This window comes from Myiozetetes cayanensis, unplaced genomic scaffold, assembly GCF_022539395.1.
Source record: "Myiozetetes cayanensis isolate MyiCay16 unplaced genomic scaffold, myiCay2020 scf1, whole genome shotgun sequence".
NCBI classification, from domain to species: Eukaryota; Metazoa; Chordata; class Aves; order Passeriformes; family Tyrannidae; genus Myiozetetes; species Myiozetetes cayanensis.
This window is the reverse complement of record NW_026086604.1, coordinates 102,992,424-103,015,742: the sequence shown is the minus strand read 5'-3', so window position 1 is coordinate 103,015,742 and position 23,319 is coordinate 102,992,424. Positions and strand designations below refer to the sequence as shown.

At 39.2% G+C, this 23,319-nt stretch overlaps 1 protein-coding gene across 2 annotated transcripts in view; it reads right to left on the bottom strand.

Moving 5' to 3' along the window:
- Positions 1-23,319, bottom strand: part of STAC (SH3 and cysteine rich domain) — a 75,001-nt gene that overhangs the window by 5,505 nt on the left and 46,177 nt on the right. For both annotated transcript variants that reach the window (XM_050332102.1, XM_050332093.1), the window contains 7 exons: positions 21,238-21,319; positions 19,415-19,530; positions 15,026-15,107; positions 10,742-10,806; positions 9,745-9,833; positions 6,034-6,085; positions 5,771-5,908 (listed from right to left, as the gene is read on the bottom strand). In XM_050332102.1, coding sequence (XP_050188059.1) covers positions 5,771-5,908; positions 6,034-6,085; positions 9,745-9,833; positions 10,742-10,806; positions 15,026-15,107; positions 19,415-19,530; positions 21,238-21,319 — 624 coding nt within the window. The remainder of the gene's footprint in view (positions 1-5,770; positions 5,909-6,033; positions 6,086-9,744; positions 9,834-10,741; positions 10,807-15,025; positions 15,108-19,414; positions 19,531-21,237; positions 21,320-23,319) is intronic.

Genomic DNA, 23,319 nt, shown 5'->3' with positions numbered 1-23,319 from the left:
CTGGAGCCGCTCCAAATTCTGCCGTATCAGAAAAGAGTGAACACAACACCATCTTTGACCACTTTTGCTCTCATCCTCTTTTATGAATGCTGCCAAGGATTTCACCCTCAAGTTGTAGCCTGGGGATTTGGCTCTTGACTTTCTTACGTGGGTAACGTAACCTCACATGAGTTCCCGGTAGTATCCAGAGTTTTGGACTCCACCTGATGAAGCAGCTGTTGTTGAGGATTAGCGCTGATGACAGATGGCAAAGATGATGGTTGTGAAGGCACAAGGCACCACAGCTACCATCAGGTGATAATGGTTTTCTGCATAAAATTGGAAAGTGCTTAAAATGGCACCTACTCAGGCTGATATGTTCTGGGGGGAAAGCTGTTGGCCTGACAAGAAAAGTGAGCCAGAACAACCACTCTCCAGTGAATTTGGTAGGAACACAAATGGAGACAAATTGCTGGGTTTTTTCCCTCTGCACTCTGGCTCAAAAGATTAGTAATGGAATAAGCCATGGGGTAAGAAACAACAGCTCGGCCTATTTCTCACTCAGTAAGTGATCTTTGGAACTATTTGAAAGTGGGATCTAATATTATAAAGTCAATCTCCCATTTTTTCATCTCATTTTGTTTAAAAAATACCTAAAACACTCAAAACAAACCAAACAACTGTTCAGATCATGACTGTTGTCTGAACTTGTCAATATCTGTCCTGAGAATTTTTTATCAGTCAGTCAGCCCTGAGCAGGTGTGGCACATAAACAATTAAGAAACGATCCTTTAAGTTGCATGGTCATTAGTACTTTCCTGTTCTTTGAATTTGGGGTCAAGTGGCCAGTTCTCTTTGTCTGGGGGTAATTTTGAACTTGCCCTAATTTTCTGCAGCTGCCTTCTCTTCTTTCTTCCATATACTTAAGCCATATGTCAGCCATAGAATGGTTCTGGTGAAGTAGGAACTTGGCTATGAGGACAGTACAGTTTCAAGAGCTGTCCTGCAGCCTGCAAACAGTGCCAGGTCAAGAGGTCTGTAAGTTCAAGTCTTTTGTTTGTAAGAATGACAGCACAGGGACACTGTGAGTTTCTACACCTACTGCTGCCAGGGCACTGAAGTTCTTGCCTATGTGAGCTTTGTGGATAGAAATGATAAGCAGTTCAGTTTTCATACCCATTCAGTCCTAGTGCAAATGATGATGACAGATTTTATTAGACTTCATATGACATGTTTCATTAGACTTTGTTTTTAAAGAAGACCTGGACTAAACCTGATGCATAATGTCCTGTGTCCCTTGTTTGAACTGTTGTAAATTTTGTGTGTCACTCAGTATCTCTGAATGAGTGGGGACACCCATCCCTGCCCAGCAATACTGACGTCAATGGAAATCAGAGGTAGCTGGAAAAAGACACTGTTCCCTTTTAGCCTAGCTGTGAAGTGCAGCAGTTACAGCTGGGGAGCTGACGAAGAACTGCAACATCAATTTCAGTGCTGAGTTTAAGTAATTTAATCCTAAGGCACAAGTCACTGTGATGAAACTGATTTTCAGAGGCAGCTGACTCATGCTCTTAGAAGTTCAGCTTCTTTTAGAATATCCCAAGAATGTGGGTACATAAAGTACCTCCTAGACAACGAGGTGAAAAGCCAGGTAGCAAGAAAGCATCCAGACTTTTTTCCCAGGTCTGTAGACCCAGCCTGCAATCCTGCCTTGTTAAGCCTAGCCTTGTGGATACGTTTAAGCCCATTCCCAAGCTCTCCTGGTGGCTGGATCATATATCTGCACATAAAAACACTCTTTCTGAAATTCCTGTGTTGGGGTGTTGGGGTAAGAGGGAATTTTGTCCCCTGAACTGTGGTGTCAAGAGGATAGGAAGGCTGACAGGTCTGGTTTGGAGATTGTAGCCATCACAAGAGTAGTGGTCTGTTTGGTGTAACTGCAGGAACTGGTTAGGAGGTGTTTTCACCAGCAGGGCTAGTTTACATCAGTGACATTTATAAATATCCATCACAAAATGGATCTGTTGCACTGACATTTATATATACTCACAGTGCACATCTGAATGAGGCAAAGAGTTTCTGATTCTCAGTCTTGTTACAAATGTTACAGTTTGGGGTCATTTCTATTGCACAAGATCACTTAAATTAAAATCAATTGTGTTATTTAATCACAAAAAGCCCAACTCTAAAGTTGTTTGTATTAGTGTGACTGTAGATGTCAGAGGCAGCCAGAAAAAGTTGTGAGTAGGTTTTTTTTTAAGATTATTTCCTTTCTTTAAGTAGGATAAGAGAAGTAAAAACAGACATTCAAACAGTGGATTATTGTGACTTCATTACAAATGAGGATGACCAAAATGTTAAAAACATTTTACGAGGTGTTTTTCCAAGTATTGATGATATATTGGATATTGTGTTTGTGAGACAGCTTAAAAGAGTGGAAAGCCACAGAAATTGGCTGGATTTGGTTTCCCTGTTAATAGCTTTGTTTTAATGATACCAGGGGCTATGTCTGCCTCCCTCCCACAGATTCCCGATTGAGCCCTCTGGTGCCCCAATCTTATGAATTGGTTTTAGAACTCACAAATCTGTCAGTGAACCCTAAACTCCAAGATGTTGGGGTCTCTGAAGCAGTACACTCTTTCTCATATTTCATAGGGAAATTTTCAAAGGATCCTTTGTGAAGACTAGCTTGTGCATATTGATCAAGATGGGTGAGAAAACTGTGCTGTTTCTTCAGTCCTTTGTTGAGTATTGGCTTTGCCAGAAAGGTTCGTATGAAGCTGAAATTCAAAATTTTATTTCCAAGGCAGGAAACTGCCAAGTGATTGCAGAGAAAGTCTCACTTACTGTGCCTCAAACTTTGAAAATATCTCTGCTTGCCTAAAATAGCTTTTCTTAAGGTAGCCATGTGTCTTTGTTGATGTGAATATATTGCTTTAGCCTTACAAGAATAGACTGTGTATATGGGAACAGTCATATAAGGCACAAAGGGAATAGAGACCAGCAGTATAAACCACGGAAAGTAACAAGCAATATAAAAAAAATCACGTTATTTTCACTGGATAATTTTTTCTGTTGGCATATCCTCCTTGCCTTTGTTGTCAGAATGGCTCTAGACTCTTGTCAGACCACACGGAAATTGACTCAATGAATTAACAATAAAATTGGGGCAATTTGCTGTACTCTAGTCACAAGAATTTATTAGACCAGTTAATGAGTTTTTCCAGGTAAAGTGAGACTTGACAAGAATTGGTAGCAATGAATAAATCTCCCCTTTTTGCTAATCTGGAAGAAGTCAGTGCTTTGCACGTAGCAGATATATTGCATTCACAGCACTCTGGACTCTGCCCAGAGACAGGTAAAATGGCTAATGACATCCCACAGAAATTCCCAATAGAACAAAAACAAACAAAAGTTTTCCAAAGTTTTCTCACAAATCCCATTCAGATGACTTCTTTTTTTCTATACCTTCCCCGATTGCACTTTTATCTCTGCTTCACATGGAGAAATAAAGAACAGAAAATAAGAGAAATGACTGAAGAAAGAAGAAAGGAAATTCGACTTTGGAAATATAAAGTAAATTTTTAAAGTAAAGAATTCCCAGTAAGAATTAAAAATGTTTTTTCACAGTAAGAGTTTTTCCACAGTGAAGGCAGAATTCTTCTGTTAAAAAAAAAAGAAAAAAAAAAGACAAAAGTCGTACTCTGTGTTGAGGGACAGCAGGAAGCAGATGAGTGTCCATGGCCTTGTTGTGACTATCCTGCCTGGAAATTACTCAAAATGGCCTTTAAGCTACTTTAATGTATCCCTTTTGCATAACTTGTGTGAGAGTGGAGAGCAATCAGTTTGCTGCACTCCTTTCCCCTCATGTCCCTGCGACCACGTATTTGTGCAGTCTGATCTCTGCCTTCTATTTCACAACAAATATTTATTTCTTTCTTCCTCTGAAACTTCTCTCATGTGGAAAGAGCACCTGACAGTATTCACATTCAACCTCAAAATTTGTGTGGGCTCGCAATAGAGCTGAAAAAGTTTACAACACATGAGAGAGGTAGTAGACAGACAAGATGCATTCATCCCTTTCTTTACCTCCTGCCATGCTGGAGATGATGAGGCACTCCTGACTTCAAGCTCCCTTGTGAGCCTATTATGAAATAGGGATAATAGGAAGGTCTTGTGTTTAGATAAAGCTGCTAGACTTGCCTACTTGGAAACTGTGGCTTTGTGGCAACTGAGGAAAGAAACTGGGCTCTCGCTGCTTGCAGCAGCAGCCACGCTAACAGAGATGATCTGGTGTGCCCACTAACGAGAAGGGACTCAGATCTTGACCATTCCCTCATGTTGACATGCCATATTCCAACACTACCATTTCCCTAAGCTTTGCCCTTCTGTATTGCTTATTCTAGAACACAAAGCCTGCAGAAGCCCTTGTTCTGATTTGGTAATATTTGGGTTTTTTTCTGGTCTGTGTGCATATATAGAGAGCTATATAGATATATAAATATATAGATACATATACATCAAAAGAGGTGTTGGGTAAAAAAAGTTTAAGAACCTTCTCTCTTTCTGGCAACTTCAGGGCTGCCCAAAGTACTATGCATATAGGGGCAGTCAAAATATGGTCTGGTCACTGCATTGCTGTACCTTTCTTAAAAACCTGTGTAAACCCAAGGATTGTTAGCACCTGTATGTTTTGCTATGCCACAAGACAGCAGCGGTAAAGATATAAGTTAATCTTATCTGACAGTGCAGTGAAGTAGTACAGAAGTTCTGCATGGAAAATCTATGGCCCTGAAGTCCACACTGATTCTAACTCCTGTTCTACTTTATTAAAAACAGGCAAAAAATTACCGGTGAGGTCACATCAGTTGCCAAAGGAAAGACCCAACCAGGTGGAAGAACAATAGGCTTCACAAGGCACACTGAGAAAAATCTAGCTTTTTATTACATACAGGTGTCAAAGAACTCAAGCTGTGTGTCACCCTTAGTCAGCCATCCTCCTATTTACATGAGCTTAATGCAGTTTTTTGGGCTGTGGCCTTGCCTGGTGAACCCGCCTGAAGGACACAAAATAAAAGGAGCTGCTGAAAGTACACCAGGGTGAATGGACCCTGTAAGACCTCACTGTATGTGGTGTAGCTTATAGCAGCACTTATAGGTTAGAATATATTATGGCCTGTAGAGAGGGTATGTAAGTGGTGACACAAAAAATTAATGATTAAATAGAGTTTGCAGCTGGTGACCAAGAGTTAGATTTAAGTCTCATAGGTTGATGTGATGCTGTCTTAATTCTGTTCCTGCTGAAGCCAAAACCATGAGCTATGTTTAGATTTTTAGGTAAGTTAAAGTCTGGGGAGGGAGCCCCTGTCTTTTATTAGATTAGCTCTAATAATGAGGAGAAAAGTCGAACATTTTTCAGGCACAGAAGGCCTTCCACTAAGACTGTGTGTTTGTTAAACTGTCGCTCTGAGGGCAGTAAGAGAGTGTACAATATACAAAGGATCATTATGAACTTTTGTGAGACTGAAAAGGTTGGCTGTATTAGTGTGGTGGGTCTGGCTGAGCCGGAATTTATTTCCCCATAGTAGTCCTCACAGTATGGAGAGTTGCACAAGGCAAACACTGCTCTTAACTGGCTACTAGACACAATTGCCATGCAAATAACAACTCTTCCAGTAAAACTGCAGTGAAAAGAATCTGCCTGTCCTCATTTTGCACAATTTTTCCTCCAGTCATTGGTAAGACTGCTGGATGCTCTGGTCCGCTGAGGGTCCAGCACAGGAGATCTTACCTGGTTTTCTTTCAGAGTTATCTGTCCCTGTTCCTTGCAGCCAATGAATGTCCTGATACACCTGTAAATCTTCTCATTTTGTTGCACTCTTTGAACAAAGTTAGCAGGAAAAAATCCAGTTCTGTCATCAATTCTCCCCTATGGAGATAATGTATTAATAGAAGAAGATAGTTAACACCAGAAACTTTAATGCAAGTTCACAATTGAAAAGAATACATTTTTCCCTTTGGAAAGAAAACAGATATAAAATAATTAGCACATACCTTCCACCAGTCTTCATTAGTGTCTTCCAGAAGAGTGATCATGTCCCCTGGCCTGTAATTAGAAGAGGAATAGTAGTTGACTCTTAATCGCCATGATGAATCAGCTTTCATAATTCCCTTCTAATAAGAAGGTGTTTCTTTAACGATTATTTTTTCTGAGCATTCATTGCAGGTAGACTTAATGAGGTGGCAAGGTTTTCTTCAGTAATACATGTTAATGTAGAATGAAAGTCTCTGTATATTGGGGCTAGATTTGTTTTGAGACAACATCTGTGAACAGGAAGTTTTGCTTCCTGGTTAATAAGAAACTGTCCCTATTTTTTACAGGCATTATCTTTTTACTTGAAGACATTTGTTGGGACACACTACTTCATCATCTGTGTTTTCAAGCTGTGATTGCAGAAGGAAGGCAGCAGGAAAAGAGTTCTATTTAGCTGACAAAGGCAATTAGTCAGCAGGGATATAATTCTGCCCAAGAATGTCTTTTGGATTCAAATGGGATATATTTACCTTTCTAATGTGTGGTGCTGGGTTGTAATTGCTAAGTATCAGCATCCAGCTGACTAGTTCCAAAGCAGATCTAGAAGAATAATTTGACTGGAAACACTGATAGCAAAATGTGCTGAGCTGATTTCGTGCAGGTAGTTGAACAGTTGTTTGACCTCTTTCCCCCCATTGATGGAATTTCATCATTATTATGTAATTATTATAGCGATGTGTTGTAGACAGTAAGTGGCAGCTCTTTTCCAAATGGATTAATCTCAGAACACTCTGTCTACTTGATAACTTCTTTGATTTTAATAAAATTAAAGGCTGACCCCTAATTATTCAGTCTTCCTTGCATTCCCTCTTAGGCTCACTGTATTGTTGAGGCATCAGCACAAGAGCCTGCAAACACATCTGGAGCATATGATGGATAACAGGTCCAATTTAAAAGGTTATTTCAGAGCATGTGTAGAAAATGTGGATCTGTCCAGGATGCAGCTGGAGATAGGGTCAGTGGTGGGCCTCTTTGGTCCACCTCCCAAGGGGTTATCATTGCTGCTACAACTGGAGAAGTGGACATTTAGTCATCTAACACCATGCAATCTGAAAGAGTTTTTCAGCTTTCACCAAAAGATGCTTGAAGATTTTCCTCAAGCCCTCCTCAAGAACCTCTTTCAATGTGTTTGGAAGAATAAAATGTTGCTGAGGTGAGAAAGGAAGCTAGAGAAAATTAATAACTTGGTATCCCAGTGGTGATTTTCTTTTTTTTTTTTTTTCCATGGGAAAGGACATGAGACCTCTATTACAGTTAATATTTAATACAAAACACTCAAAGAGGTTTTAAGGGAACCCATGACTTCAAAGTGAGTAGACGGTAACATAACTGAAGCTCTTACACTGCAAGGAAGAACACTTTTAAGATTTAGAGAGCCCCATCCACCCAGTACTCTGCAGCCTGGTTGTTAGAAAGATAGCCTAGAAAATATAAAGGTATTTGACTGTCAGAGAAAGATGGCAACTGAACCTAAAGTCTCTCCATGTCACTGGTCTGAGCACTGAGATTTTTACATTTAAGACCTGCTGATTTTGCTTTCCTTTTTTTTTTTTTTATTCAGACAGAGCTAATGTAAATGGCTATAAACTCCAAAAAAGGATTCAAAATAGAAATCCCAGCTGGACCTATATTGCTTTTGCTGCCTAGATTTAGTCTGCTAGTCCCTGAACAGGGGTGACCTGCTTGGTGCTTACTACTGGTTGAAATCACTCTCAGGTCTCATCTTTTTCTTCTGTAAATTACAATCCTGGATAAGTTGCCTGCTCTGCCTCAGTGAAGTAGATTGCAGGAAGTGGTAAGACAGGCTGTCATGTAGGCGCCTTCCAACTATTCTATTCTATTCTATTCTATTCTATTCTATTCTATTCTATTCTATTCTATTCTATTCTATTCTATTCTATTCTATTCTATTCTATTCTATTCTATTCTATTCTCCTGTCCTGTTCTAGAAGTGTATTACTGCAATGTCCTATTATACTTATTCCAGAGCACTGGAAAACCTGATTGGCTGCTGCTGCTGTTGAGGAAGAAATCAAGGTTGTGGTCAGTACTGATTGCTACTGAAATCCAGGCTTCACATCTCCACTGCAGTAATCTGCTACTCATTGCATCCCCTCAGAGCTGGGATCTCCACAAATCTGTCCTAACTCTTCTTCCCATCTCAGGTCCTTCCCCTGCTACTTGCCTTTGCTGTTAGGGCTGGTCAGTACCTGGCTGGTTACTGACCTGGGTTCCCAGAACGGTGCTTGTCAGTTTTGACAAGATTGCTATGCTGAATCCACCTCCAGCACCACAACTGTGTTTGAAAAATGGAAATCCATGCAATTGAGATGAATCCTGCCTGGCTTTGCAGAAACCAAACACCACCACCAAGTATTTGGCATCCCTTATGAAACAGTGTTAACACATGTATTACTGAATTTCTGACCATGGGGCAAACAATGCTACTTGTAGCTGAGTAGTGCTAATCTTAAACCTCTCTGGTGTCTCTAGGCAGAGCCTGTTAGTTGCAACAGTCCACATTTCAGACCTCAGGTTGCTTTTTCCCCTAAAATGAGGGACAGGAGAATCTTCAAGGATGATGTGTTTTCTGGATTTCTGTGTCTGGATGAGGATGGTAGTCCAGTGCAGGCTTGTCTGAGTGGAGTTCTACTTAATGGAAAAAACTTGCAAGTTAGAATACGCTCCTAAAGGAGCAGGATGCAAAGTGGAATCCCTCAAGCAGAATAGCTGTCAAGTTGCACTAAAGGTTACTGTACACTGTGGTTATTTCTTGAAGAGCTGACATTCCTAAACTAACAAGCAGGAAATGCCAGCAAAGCAGAATAATATGAAAGCTTGTAATTTCTTCCTTACATCCCACACTTTAGTTCTAGAGTGATTAGAAGGCAGAGCTGGGAACAGGAAAAAGGCTTTCTGTGAAGGAGATGCTGACGACAGGGGCATTTGTCTGGCAATTCCCTAAATCCTGTGGCATGTGCATGATTATTTTGATATAGGGGATGCATTGAAGAGAGCTGACATGTTTCATGACAAGAGTTCTAGTCAAACCATGTGAAATGTGAGTAGCATGAGCAAACTAGTTTCATTGAAAAAAAAATAAAAGATGTCCTTTCCCTTCAGTGGGCTTGGATTAGACCTTGTAATGCTAGCAACTGATGCAGAACTGAGAAACGAAGTGCTAAAAATAAAAATAAACAAGGTTATTTTGCTAAGCTCAGGATATGTCTTTCTTGTGTGAAAACACTGCCATTCAGCAGCTGGACATCATTCCCTTTTCTCAGACATAACCTGAATATGAGGGAGGATCAAACAGGACTGGTAAAATGTTCAGCATTAGCATGAGAGCTGGTGATGAATTCCTATTTGAAAACTTCTGGTCGAAAAACAAAGCAACTGAAACCAGAGCATTTTACATCTGAAAGTCATCTTGCTCCTGAAGTGACATAAGTGTTTTAAGTCCTTGCCAAAACAGTTGGTCACCAGTTTTTTTAACTGTAAGAATAACTGTGTATCTACAAAGAATATCTTTGTATCTACAAGTGGATACCTCTATAAAAAATGTTTATTAAAAATATCAGAACAAAGCCTTTCTTCCCCAAAGTCATATGTAACCATATGACCATGAGTTAGAATGGGTCAAATCAACTAACAGATATTTTGGGGTTTACCTCATCTCCAAGTCTTCATTTTCTTGTGGTACAAATTTGTACAAGGCAACGTAGGTGTTCATTTGTAACGTGCTTTTATAAAATGGTCCCTTCAAGAAAAAAAGAGAAAGAGAAAATTTAAATATCTGTTCAGTACAGGAATTTGATTCACTTTGTTAGACATAGAGGAACCAGGACCTGATCTTACAATAAATTAGCCAGAACCATCTCACTCCTTTCACAGCGTGGAGGACTATAGCCCAGGTACATTGCGGGCCATTAAGGCAGTACAAATCTTCATTTAGAAATAAGATTATTTGAACCTCAAGATCAAACTCCAGGCTTCCAAAGAACATAAGTAGAAATCTGCACAAGCTGGTCTTTAGGGTGAAATCTTAAAAACGACTTTGCCTTTTGCTCTCTGCAGTCTATGGCTCTTATGAGCCCAGTAGTGTATTATTGGCATTATATAAGGTTTCTATTATACATTCTCATTAAGGATGGAGATAGAATCATACAGTGCACGGATCCAAAAGTTGGGGTACAAAAATCACTTTCTTAAAGTGATTTTAATGTGTGAAAGCTTTCTGTGCTGGGCTTTCCACAGAGAAGATGAGCTACTCTTTCTGCTCACTTTTTCCACTGTTAATCTGGTGGAAAAAGAAAAAAAAGGCAGCTAAAATAAATACCAAATAATTTTCAAAATCAAATCTGTGTTTCTTATGTTACAGAAGTTCTATTGTAATTACATGGCCTCCACACTGGATCTTTTGTATTCACAACATCAATTTGCAATAAACAGAAAAACATAAAAATGACCACAAAGGGTAAACCAAAAAGCCATTCAGTACTGTGTATTGCTTCTATCTATGGCCAGTGGCCCAGAAATGGTATAAGAACATGACAGTCAGATATCAGTGCCCCAGCAGACCTACTCAAGCTCCTCAGACAGCTATAAAAACAAGACTTTTGTATGACTTCCGTTCCCATTGCATTTGCACAAAATTTATGCTCATACCGGGGAATGTATACTTTTTGGTTCTTCTCCAAAGTGTTCTGTGCCATTTTCAGAGTATGTAAACACTGAAATAAAGCAAACACATGGCATATTAGGAGTAGTTTCAGACTCTTCACCTCAACCTTGATTTTTTTGAACTCTTTGCTTTCTCCCTTATTTTCTTTGATTCCCTGTGCTCTCCTCTGAACCCTTCTACACTCCTAACAAAACCACGTATCCTGCTGGCATATGACACAATGCCCTCAAGAATTTATAATTGTAACAAATAAATAATTTTGATCAGATGAATATACACAAGTACAGCATTAGGAACAGAACCTAGGTACTCTAAGTACATTACTATTTAAAGTCCAGCAGTCTTTTTCTCACATTGAATACTGTGTTTCCATTATCAGATAACCAGTATTTCTATTTAAAAGCACCTGCAAAACCTGATGACAATATATGAGCAATATCGAGGTAAGTTTGTATGGCAGACTCCTTCTTTCCCCTCTTCGCCCTCTATCTCTAAGTGTTTGATAGCGTTCTTTGATCCCTCTCTCCAGCAGTCTATGCCTGGGCTGCACCGGATATGCTGCCTCTCTCTTGATTTTACAGGAGGTACCTGATTTGTTTTCAGACCAGGAAGAGTAAACTGAGACACATTTTCACCTGTACATGTGAAAATTTTCTTCTAAGTTTCTAAATCAGAATCTCTTAAAATAAGATAACAGTCACAACACCTAACATACCTCATATCTAATAGGTTCCTCTCTATTGTAACTGATTCATGAGCTGTGCTGAGTTATCTCACTAGAAAAACCACAGTGGCTTTATTGCATTGACTGAATTCCCCCTTCACATTTTAAGAACTGCCTGGTGTTTCTTGCTTCTGGATAAAGTCTGAATACGACTTTACTAGCTGGAGTTTTTGAGCATCTAGAACCATCAGTGTCTTCTCCTACCATGTGTGTCTGCAGGTATTTCGAGCAGTCTCCAACAATTCAGAAAAAAATAACCAAAGTGGTAATAAGTATCAGGCTGACTGAGCACGTTTTCTTTTTGTTTCTCTGTCACACAGTTACATGCATTCAGGGAAAAGAAGCTCCACAGAACACCAAACCACCAAATTCTTCTCCTCTGCTCTTTCACCTGCTCACCCTTTCTTCCATTAACACATATTTCTGTGACTATTCTACACTGTAAGGGACAACCCAATGGAGATTCTGTGAAGAAGCTTTATGTGGGAAATAGTAGGGTTCTTTGATAGTAGAGAGTTGTACTTCAACTTTGAAAGACAAGATAGAACGTCTGTTCTATTCTGTAACAAATAGAAGATGGGGAAAATGGCAGCCACAGCATGCATAGGAAATATTTTGTACCAAGTGACATGCATCCATGAGCACACAGAAGCATATATTCTCTGATAAAATGTAAGACAATGTTGTAGTCATAAAGTCCAAAGTGTGAATATGAAGACAGCATGTGAGTTGATACTTGACACATTTAACCTGAAAATACCACAGTTTGTGTCCTGGTGGCCTGACTGTGGCTGAGCTGGGCCTCAATATGCTTCTCACCAAGTCCTGTTGCAAAGGCATCTGACCCTGCAGACTGTCACGAATACCAGAGGAAAACCTTACAAACAAACCTAATTTCCTGTATCTTTTATATAGGGGTATACGTATGTTTGATATCTGTATGAAGGGATGTAAACTGCTTCCATTACAATTTGGCAGTGTTTAAATCCTTCTCAAATTACTGTGCTTCGTTTAACACATCCAAAGGAAAGGGAGTTAGGGAGGCAAATTAAAGGTGTTCTGGTGAATACTGAGTTGGGTAACTAGCATCAGGACTGGGAGAAAGTAATTTACCAGACAAAGTAGAAGTATTTCAGCTTTGTAATTGGGTGTAATTGGAGTAATTTCTGCTTGGTGAAAATAAAGCCAAGTTGCTCATGTACAGCCCTGTGAACTGTGGAGCTGACCCTGCAGGTGGGGAAGGAACTGAACTGTATCCTTGTGTTTGCTGAGAAGTGCTCACCAAACCTGGGTTTGCAGGGAGGGGCATCCCATATTTGACTCAAGGGGAAAGTGCTTAAATCCCTGTAGATCACAGGCTCATACATGTCACCTAAAATACATTTTGGCTTGTGGGGCTTTTGTTACAGATGGCAATTCATGGCAGTGAAAGAGTGTAACTGGCTTAGAGGAGGCTGAAGGGCTAGAAATTAGGTATGCCATCTCACGGTTGTAAACTGGGAAGCTTTGCCTCATAGGATGTATGCCAGGTCCCAAATGAAAGAATCTGCCCTTGAAGTTGTTGTCATAGGAGTCTATGGGAGCAATTGCATGGCCATAGATGTACTGGGTCCTTTCACCCTTCTGCAGGCTGTGTCTTTGCTGCTGTTTCCCTTTACCAAAGAGTATCAAATGTATATTTTTCTAAATACTTATTTATAGAAGAGAGTATTTTAATAGGGAAAAAAAAAAAACAACAAAAAAACCCTGACACAAAACAACCCAACTGGAATGGACCTGAGTCATCAAGACATTAATGTGGCACTGCCTGATAAAGAGGTAGTGGACAACTGAGGGAAAAGGAGTCATGAATCATCCTGTAACAGCATTTTGAATTTAGTCTGTTAAATTTTTAATCTATGTTTAGCTCATGATTTCTGGATATTAATAAGAGGCACTCAAATCTGAAAGCCATAGAGGTATGTAGTTAATATCTCCACACAACAGAAATCTATCTATTTTCATATTTGTTTGCCCTAGCAGCAGCAGACAAAAAAAAGAAAAAAACCAGGATTTTTTATACTCTGAAAAGGATTTTACCATTTCCATAGCCTGTGCAAACAGTGCAGGCAGTTTATTAAAAATCCACCAAGAGGAAATTTTTGGAGTGACTGATGCATAATTTATACCCCGAGCCTCTGAAGGATGGATTGTAAAAAAGCCAGTGCTGATCAAAGGAATCGTTAATGTGCCGTGGAAGTTATTTGGAGGTTTGACACATGCTGAGTTTTTAAACTAATCTCTTTAAGTAAGTTCCTTGAATGCCTTTCAGTGCATTCAGTGAATACAGATCTCAGAGAAAAAAAGTTTCTTTGGGTTTCAGAAATGAAACTACTGACTAACAGAGAAATAAAAAGTTATCTGAAAACTCAAACAGGGTCAATTTAATCTCAGGTGGGCAGGATTAAACAATGTGATAGAGACTGAATTCTATATCTTTAACCAGGTCAGGTCAACTTGCAGTTGCAAGAGAGAAAACCTAGAAAAATTGTCAGGAGAAATCAGATAACATAGAGGAGATGTTCACGAAATGAGAGGAAGGAAAAATTGAACAGAGTGAAGAGAGGTGATAGGATCAAGAAGGGAGGAAAGGAACAAGAAAATAGCATAATATAGGAATGGACAGCTGAAGCTGGCATTTCACCTATATCAACTGGTAGCCTCATGTAAGTAGCACTGGGGGTGCTATGAAGAAAAAGCTGTACTCACTATGATTTGTTTATGTAGTGTACATATTGTGAGATTCAGCAAAACAGACTTCAGGTGCTGCTGGAGAAGTTACTCTGATGGTTTGGGCCTGAGTTTTTACTTAGCAATAACCCTCTGTGTTTATGACTTCCCTCACCATGGCCAAATTCAAGAACAGGATCACAAACACCAACTTTTGGTGGCTGAGGTTTCATTACTAAGCTCTCGATTGCTGTGATGGTCTTTAAATCTCATCATACTAAGCCTGTAAAAACATCACTTCTGCACTTCAAATCAAACAAAGGAATTGGGCCATTAATATTACTGGGGACACACTATAGTTGTATTGAGAAGTTGCAATTATAATCAAAATTCATTGTGTTGCATATTTTACAGCATATGGACATTTGGATGTTTTATGATTCATATTCTGTCCCAAAGAGGTTATGGTATATAAAATAATGCAGAAAAAGCAAACATATGGAAAAGAAAGAGAATATTATTTTTATTCCACTTTGCCACTGTGGAACTGAAGCACGTAAAGTGGTTAGTCTACAGTCATGTTCATGAAGTGAAGATAGGAGATAGGGATTGAACCTTGTTCAGTTTCACCTCTGGACACACCAAATTGAGAAAACTGGGACTTGAATTTCATCTCAGTGACAAAAAACATTCCCCAAATACTTGCATCAACTCAGCTCCTGCTTTGAAAACCAGAATGCCGCTAAAACATGGACATGCCACAGCCTCCCATCTCAAATAGTTTGTACAAAGGCCTATAAACCAGAAGATGTTGTCCTGGTCTGGCTGCACTCACCACTGTTGCTGCGTTTCCTGCTTATGTCAAGGGTGCCTGCAGAGCTATTGCCTTCCTCCGGAACTTCTACCAGGTCAGCTGTCTGCGGGAACAGAAAGAGTAAATGAGACAGGATGAGCCAGAAAAAGTGACCAAAGAAGTGAAATAAAATCACAGCAAGAGTCTTTGGGAAATACAGTACTTGGCTGCTATCAGAGCAGAGCAAGTCAGCCTAATGGGATCACAAAAAACACTGGGTCCAGTGATGCACAACATATATCTACTTCACAGGGAGCAGTAAAAGCCCGGAAAAAAATACTCCAGACCAAGTTTGCAATCTGGAGTACAAAAGATTTCTGCAGTATAAAATGAAGTGAAAGTTAAGGAACAAAGGATTATGTTCAGCAATGTGGTTCTCTGTACCAAATAGAAAGAGCTTGAGGGAATTTGCAGAATCTGAAGGTATACTAAATAGTTACCTACCAAGGAGAGTGGACATTAGTTGAAACTATTGACTATTAATATATTAGCCTTGAATATATTATTCAGTAAAATAACTGTAATATAAGGGTTGTTTTAGTTCTGTTAAAATCCTGTAAAAGAAAGAGCTGGAGTGCCATGGAGTTGATGAAGTCAGTTTTTAAATATGTCTGCCCTCACTTTCTTTTTAAACAGTCATCTGGCTGGTATGGTTAGGGAAAAATGAAACCCAAATGTTGTTGTTAGAATTACTATGATTTCTTACTTGTACCACATTAATGTCAATCATGATTAGGGACCCAATGTTCTAGAGTGTAGAAAAACGTGGGATGACATAATCTTAAGCCTCAGAAGTATACTCTGCACAAGGCACCAGATTCCTTGGTTGGGTAGTCAGCTTCTCCTTGTACAGCCCAACAGGAGCCAAGAGCTGCTCCAAACAGCTCTACCCGAATCTTAACGAAACTTCAGTTACTGAACTCTCTACATCTTTGATTACCATAAAAAACCCAAACACTGAACTTGAGTCAGGTGCTTGCTCTAATCTGAATAACTATAAATCCTGACATGCTCCTAAGCTTTATTTATTTCTTGTTAACAGTATTTTAAGACACATGAAGGATCTAACTTCATTATTCCATGACATTTGTACTGTACACATAGCTCTCTCTATTGCTTTGCAGACCTTTTCCTGCATCACAGAAAAAAAAACAAGATGAGGAACACTCACTGCTTTTGTTCAGGGAGCCCAATCTAAATTGCATTATAGATTTTATATGACCTTTTTTTTTTGCTTTTACTAGTGTTGACAACAAAGCTTTTTTTTAGAAGGTAATTTCACCTCTTTATTTCTCCTATCTAGTATTTTCCTAGCTACTTCTCCATTCAAGGAAACTAATGAACAGTTGAAAGTAGACTTGTGCCACAGGTGTCTTGTGGCTATCCTGTTTCACTTGCTATTTAAGAGCCTTCTACTTCACTGCTCTGTTACTCCTTTTTATTAGACTCAGCCTTTTGCAGCAGATCAGGCTTGCCTTATGTCTTGCCCAAAAGGGTCATCCCAGGATGAGAAGGCACTGCTATAGCAATGTTAGCAGAGAGTCAGTGTAGAGCCTATCTGTGGATTTCTAGTGGCTGGTTGGAGAAAAGAAAGACTGGCTTTCTTGAAATAGTAAATCCCAGATATTTTTCAGCTCATTGCTGTAACATGTTCCTCAGTCTTCATAGACTAGCTTTATAATTGTTGATTAACTTTGTATTTTGTTGGGTACTACTGTATATGGGATGTGTAGTCACTGTTTCTTCAGGATATACCTAGTCCAAAACTTCCTGAAATAACCCCAGTTACCTTTAATTATTTTTCAGTCAAGAGTTATATGACAAATATGACAAATTCTAATAGAAATGGTAGAGCTACAAAGCTGCTTTTGACAGGAGCTGATGTACAAAAAAATAACAAGAACTGGATTCACATTTACATCACCTCAAGTGCCTTTCTGTATAAATGTGGGTTGCAGAAGCACAGTTTTAAAGCAAGCAGTAGGTAGTAAATCTGGAGCATATGGCCCCTTTCTTTTATGGGAAATGCAGAATCCGGGCTGAAAAATCACAGTACATACGTCCACACTGCTCAGTCATGTTAAAAATACCTTGGCTAGTTCAGAGGAAGATGGTTATCTCTACTTTGTGCAGAGACATGAATTCCATGCAGTCTGGAATCTTCATGGCTGTAGGGGCAAGGCACAGATCCCAGGCTAGTCACCTTTGCTTTTAACTACCTTTAGCAGCAGCAACAGCTATGCTACACTGACCCAGAGCTTGGCCTTTGACATCTTGGACATCACCTGTGACGCAAAGTAGTAATCTAAGTATCACCACAACCCTGGTATCCCTAATTTGGTGACGTTGCAGAACCCTGAAGCACATTCCAGCTCTCGGGGCTGGGACATGGCACAGCTGCAGAGCCCTTTTGCTGCTGTGAGCCTCACAGCTGAGAGGAGCAGAGCAGCACAGAAGTGAGGATCACTTGTGAAAGATCCTAGTCACTGTGCACTATTAGCTACACATGTGCTTCTAAGGGCCCTGTGTCATGTCCCTGTTCTGGTCACTAGTCAGTGTCTATTCCCAGGTCACCATCAGTTTTAAAGCTCCATGGTCCCATGGATTTGTTTCAGGGTTGTGTCTGCCCTGGTTTTGTCCTTGTCTCAATCCACAGGCTGGCATTGGCACAATTTATGGTTTCCAAAGTCTGTTTATTCAGTTCTCTAATGTTTTCTATTTCCTGTATGCTGACACGTTATATTCTCTCTCAGCTTCAATACCCTGGGGAAATTCCTGTAACAAACTTGCGTTTCTCATTCTACACCCACATCCCACCTAGTTATGATCAGCTCCCTCGGGTAAGCTGACACAGCATTCGTGATTTCTATGCTTGAGTTGTCATTTATAATTCAACATAATGCTTATTGATTTAGAAAGCAATAATTACATTTGTAGAACTTCTGTTTCAAAGTAAATTAAATAAATGAAAGAAAGAAATGTAATCACAATGCGACAGGTGGTGGAGTCACTTTGGGTTTTAAAAATGAACGGAAATTACCAAATTTCTTTTGAGGCATAAACAGAAGTAGATAGAGGACATGTCCCTTAATACATTCCCTGCAGACTTCACTTAGTTCTTGCTTAAATTTGTGTGTCTTCTTTCCCATCTTACATGGATTGAAGTATGTTTAGAGTCCACTTTTACCACCTTACAGTTCAGCCATATAAGTGAGCATACATTGAAATGCAGGGAAATGTTGTACCTAACATACACAGATATTAGCACAACTTGGAATTAAACATCTGAGTATGTTTTAAGGCCTGGAGATGAAGTCTTATCATGTCTCTGTGCCTGTTGATTTTTATTCTTAGGTGAGTGCAGAAGAGATTGTCAGGTAATGTGGGTCTGATTTTTAGACATGACAATCAGCTTTAGCCTTCAGTGTATTCAGGTATGATTTTTTTTTTTTGGAGTGGTGTGGAGTTGGGAGGATCTTTTTGGATGGGAGTGTATGAAATGTTCTTACAGCAACATGAAAGAGCTCCTGATCTCATGGATCCCAAGACTGCTGAAATAGCCATTTCTGTGAGGAAGAAATTGATAACTATTACTTTTGGATATAGTAAAAGCAGGGCTAAGGGAACTACTGTTTCCCTTGTCCTTCTCCACCTCTTCTGCCATGGTCCTGAAGAAAGTGACTTTTATGATAGGAGAGAGTGAATGACAAATGTTAACATAAAAGCAAAAAGCTCTCTGTCTGGATACAACAACCTGAGCATACTTGCCTATATTTGGGTTTTGGAGAGAGAAGCCCAAATCTGTAATGCTTCCCTCCCATGATTCTACACTGGACTGGGTGAGGGTGCCAGTCCACTGCCTTGCTGTAGTAGCAGTAGCTTAATTTTGTCTGAGAAAAACTTATGCTGTGGATCTTGCACTTTTAAATCTATGTTCTGAGGACTTCAACCCATCGCTATCGCTTGTATGAAGAGTAAATGACCACCACCAGCAAAAGGAAGTATGCATCTACTCCAGCATGACAGTTAAATACGTCTGTTACACATCTACATGGATATGCAAAACAAAAAGAATAATATTTCCTTTTCTAATCCAAGAAAAATAGTTTATTCATTTAATTAGTATTTTTCTCTTTCTCTCAAGAGTCATCTAAGAGATACTTAAAACTTCAGTTTGCAAAAATAATGTATTTTCTGGTCTCAGTTTGGAAGCTGAGAGCAAGATTTTTTAATTTTTTTTTTTACAGTGTTTTTAGTTCAGTTTGAAATATTGAAACTCTGAAAGTTTTGGGAGCTCTGATACAAGCTCATGTGAATGAATATCTGTTGCTCCTCTAGAAAGGTAATAGAAGAAAGATGTGGTATACTTACAGAGTTTCTGTTGGGAGACTCAGATCCACTCCCAGAACTTCCCTTTTTGGTTTTCTGAGCTAAAGAAGTCCCAAAGCGGAGAGTTTCATACACAGGGTCAACCTTATTTCCACAGGCTGCAACAAAAGGAGCAAGACATGCATCAGTACCTTGAAGATATTTCTGGTCATGTTCCTCTTCACTTGGAGGAACACCTACTTGTACCAATATGTTGGAGTGTATGCTTAGTTGAGAGACTATCCTGATAAAAATTGTCTGATAAACTTAATGGAACTGCTCTTTCCTAGCAGTTTTCTGCTGCGTCTCTACTCCCATAAAGTTTATTCTCCCCTCATACAGGCTCTTCAGTTCTTGGCCATTGTCTTGTCTCTTTTCACCTGCCAGTCTCCTCTTGTCACCACTGGTGCTGCCTATGCTGAGGTAAGAAAGACAAAGTACCAGAAGATTTTAGTGCATGTCTATTCCTACCACTGACCTCTTGAGTTGCTCTCAACAGTAGACACTTGAAGGAAAAGCTCTGCATTTTACCTGAGCATCCTTGTCATATGAGTGGGTTGTTATCTTGATCCATCTACCCTCACAGTGCTCCTGCTTGGCTATTGCATATAAACAGGATGGACTAGACCTTCCCTGAAAGGTACTGACATCCCCACTCTGGGGCTTTACGGACTCTGGAGGCAGGCATGAGCAGACACCTGATTTTAGGGATGTGCTCTAGCTTTTTCAGCTCAGCCTAGGGGTTACCAGAAAGGCCATCACCCCACTGGCATATGTCTGTTCAGTTCTCACTCCCATTCTTCCTTATAGTTAGCCACAAAAGCCATCTCCTATGGAAAAAAATGTATGTCTTCAATGGGCACAGGTAATCTCAGTCCAGACTCTCTTTTACATACTGTATTATTAGCTCTCAACCTCCCTTGAAATGCAAGGTAGTAGACTTGTAGGATACAGTACATTTGTTAACCAAAGTACTCAGAAAATACAAGATATTTTGGATTTTGAGTAGAGCAAAGCACTTCTTATTTGTTAGCCAGAGTTTGTTCAAAATGCTTCTTCTGATAAAAATAATGAATACTTTTTGGAAAGAGAAGCTTTGATGAAATCCTGGTAACTCAGGTTTTTTTAACTGCTGCAAACAACAATGCAAATGTCCTCAGACAAGTAATTTTAAACTGACTGCCTAGATTTGATTTTCATTTTTTTCCACTTCCAGATTTGCCTGGTTAGAGTAGCATCAGGGAAAAAATATTTTCCTGAATAAATTTAACTTCTCAATTTCAAAATGTTTTTTCTTTTTCAGGAATATGGTATTACAGTGAGCAGAAAATGGTCTTTTAAATACTCTGAAAATCTGTAGACATGATCAAGTAAGGAAAAATGTGAGGAAAGTAAGAAGTGTGCATGAAAAAGGACAGTAACCTAGTGACATCCTTCAAAAGCTAGACCAGTAATTTGAATGTCTCCTGCTGTTTTGATCTCTCTGTCTTTTCTTTATTTCTTCCCAGCTGAGACCTTCACCTCTGTATTCAAGTGTTTCTTCACTTCTAAGTTCCTGCCTTGATTTCAGGTAGTTATTGTTATAAACAGGGTAATTGCTAAGAGGTATGTATATGGAGTTTTGAGTGAAACACACAATAAACACACCCTCTCCTCTTCCAGCTTTGTATCTTTGAAGTGGTCCTTTCCTGAGACGGCAGAAGGACATGCAGTCAGCGAAAGGAGCTGGAAGGCTGCTGAGGGCAAATACCATGGCTGGAAATCTGCAGCTGCTGTTGCAGAGCACTGCCAAAGGAAGACTGAATGGAAAAGCAATCAAAACCTACCAATCGGCATCACTTCTTTGATGCAGCCAAACTGTTCATGAATGAGTAGTGGTGAGCTGTAGTACCGTCGAAATCCCTTTGGCTGGAGGGAGAAAAAGCAAAAACAAGTGAAGGGCATTGCTGCCTTGATTGATGTCATAGAAATAGCATTTTGGTTAATGGTGTAACAGTTCTGTGAGTCTGGAAATTTGCCTCCTGTTGTTCAGTCACTGTGGGGTTTAGAGATAGGGGTTTATTTGATTTTTCTCCTGGAAAAAAACAATTTCCTGTATTTATGTGGAAGGAGGGGCTCATTTTCAGCTCCCCTTTTTCTTTTGTCTTTCACAAAAGCAGCACTAATTAATTGCAGCACAAGTGCTGAATCATCAGAGGTTCTGGGAAGTTTCCTTCTCCCTACCTTCTTATATAACATGAACTGGCGTTGTTTTGCATTTGTTATACATCTGACCACCCTTCCCCACCCTACCTCCAAATCCTCATATTCCCACATATACACTTGTGAAACCCAAGAAATTTAGAGCCTTTCTATAGATTTTTCTAAGTTTTGCTGCTGACTGTCTGCAGCTTTCACTGCCTTTTTTTTTTTGTCTTGTAGGTTCAAAAAACTCTCCAAGTTATCAGCAGATATCCCCTCAGTGTACACTTGTATAGAAAGGTACTATAGCAATTCAAGCTTTAATATTAAAGAATACCACAATATGGCAAATAATGGTGCCCTATACAACTCTAAAAAACATTCTTAGAAAGTTAAACATTTCCTGTTGACTATTTAATATCTTAACTCAGTACTGATCATTTGATTAGTACTCAAAATGAAGGTGCTGGAATCTTTGCAAATGCCTTTTAAGGCATTAGAGATTCACAAATGATCTCTTAGACTTCTAATGTTTCCAGGCTGTGAGAACTTCTAGTCATGGTGAAAAGTGGAAAAGATTCACAGAAATATGCGTATTTTTCATATCCTATGTTCAGTATACATCAAAACATGACAGAAAACTAATTATTCAGCTAAAGAGCTGCAGTATAAGATCAGGAATGAGTGGACTGATAATCTTGGTTTCCTAGAGGAATACATTCTAGATTCTTCAGCCTCGGTTTATCTCCAAGATTCAGATGCAGCATGAGCTTACAAAACTCCTATGACTTTGCTGACAACTTCCTCATGTAAATTTGGTGTCTATTATTCTGTTTTTGTAAACTAGTGACCACAAGAGCTGAGGCTGGAATCAAGAAATGCATGAATCAGTTACCTTGATGCAATATTTGGCTTGTCTGAGGCTTGCAATGAGGTCATTCAGCTCTTCACAGACCAGCTTCCTGAACCAGAATGCCTCATGCTAGAACTATGATTATGGTTTAAATACATAAAGACTTGCCTCAAGGATATAAACAACAACAGCTTTCACTGAACACTCTTGGAGAGAAAAGATGTTTCCAGTGAAAGGTGAGTTTTGTAGCCCTTTTCAAGTCAATACTTGCATTTTTCCCATCATTTAACACAGTGAAACTGTTTGGTTTTAGCAAATATTTGCCCAAGTGCCTTCAAGTTGCAACAAATCTGAGAACACATGAAACATGAATATATGTATTTAGTTTTCATATTCCAAATGGTCTTTTTTTCCAAAAGTGACTAAAAGAACCATATTCCCATAAAAGTCAATCATATGGTTTAAAATTATCTAACAACTAAGGTGTTGTGTCTATACAGAGGCAGGCTTCTGCTCTTCCCAATCCCCAGCTTAGAGATTGCTTCAAATTCTTTGTTGTCATACTGAAATATTCTCTGGTTTACTTTTTAAGATGAATTATATATTTTCTTCAAGTCCTAACAGTGGAAAACCCAATAAAAAATAATTTGAAGGATTTTTCATTTGTTAAACTCAATTGAAATGTTTTGATTAATTTATAGTATTCCTTGAGAGATTTACACTTCAGCAAGCGCAGTTTAAATCAAGGTAATCAATTCTGTTATTTATCTGGATTTGGATTCTGCAACTGCATTTTCACATCCACAAAAACAGACCAGATTTGTGTTTTGGTTTTCTTTGGGTTCTTGAGTAGTAGCAATTGACCAAATTGATA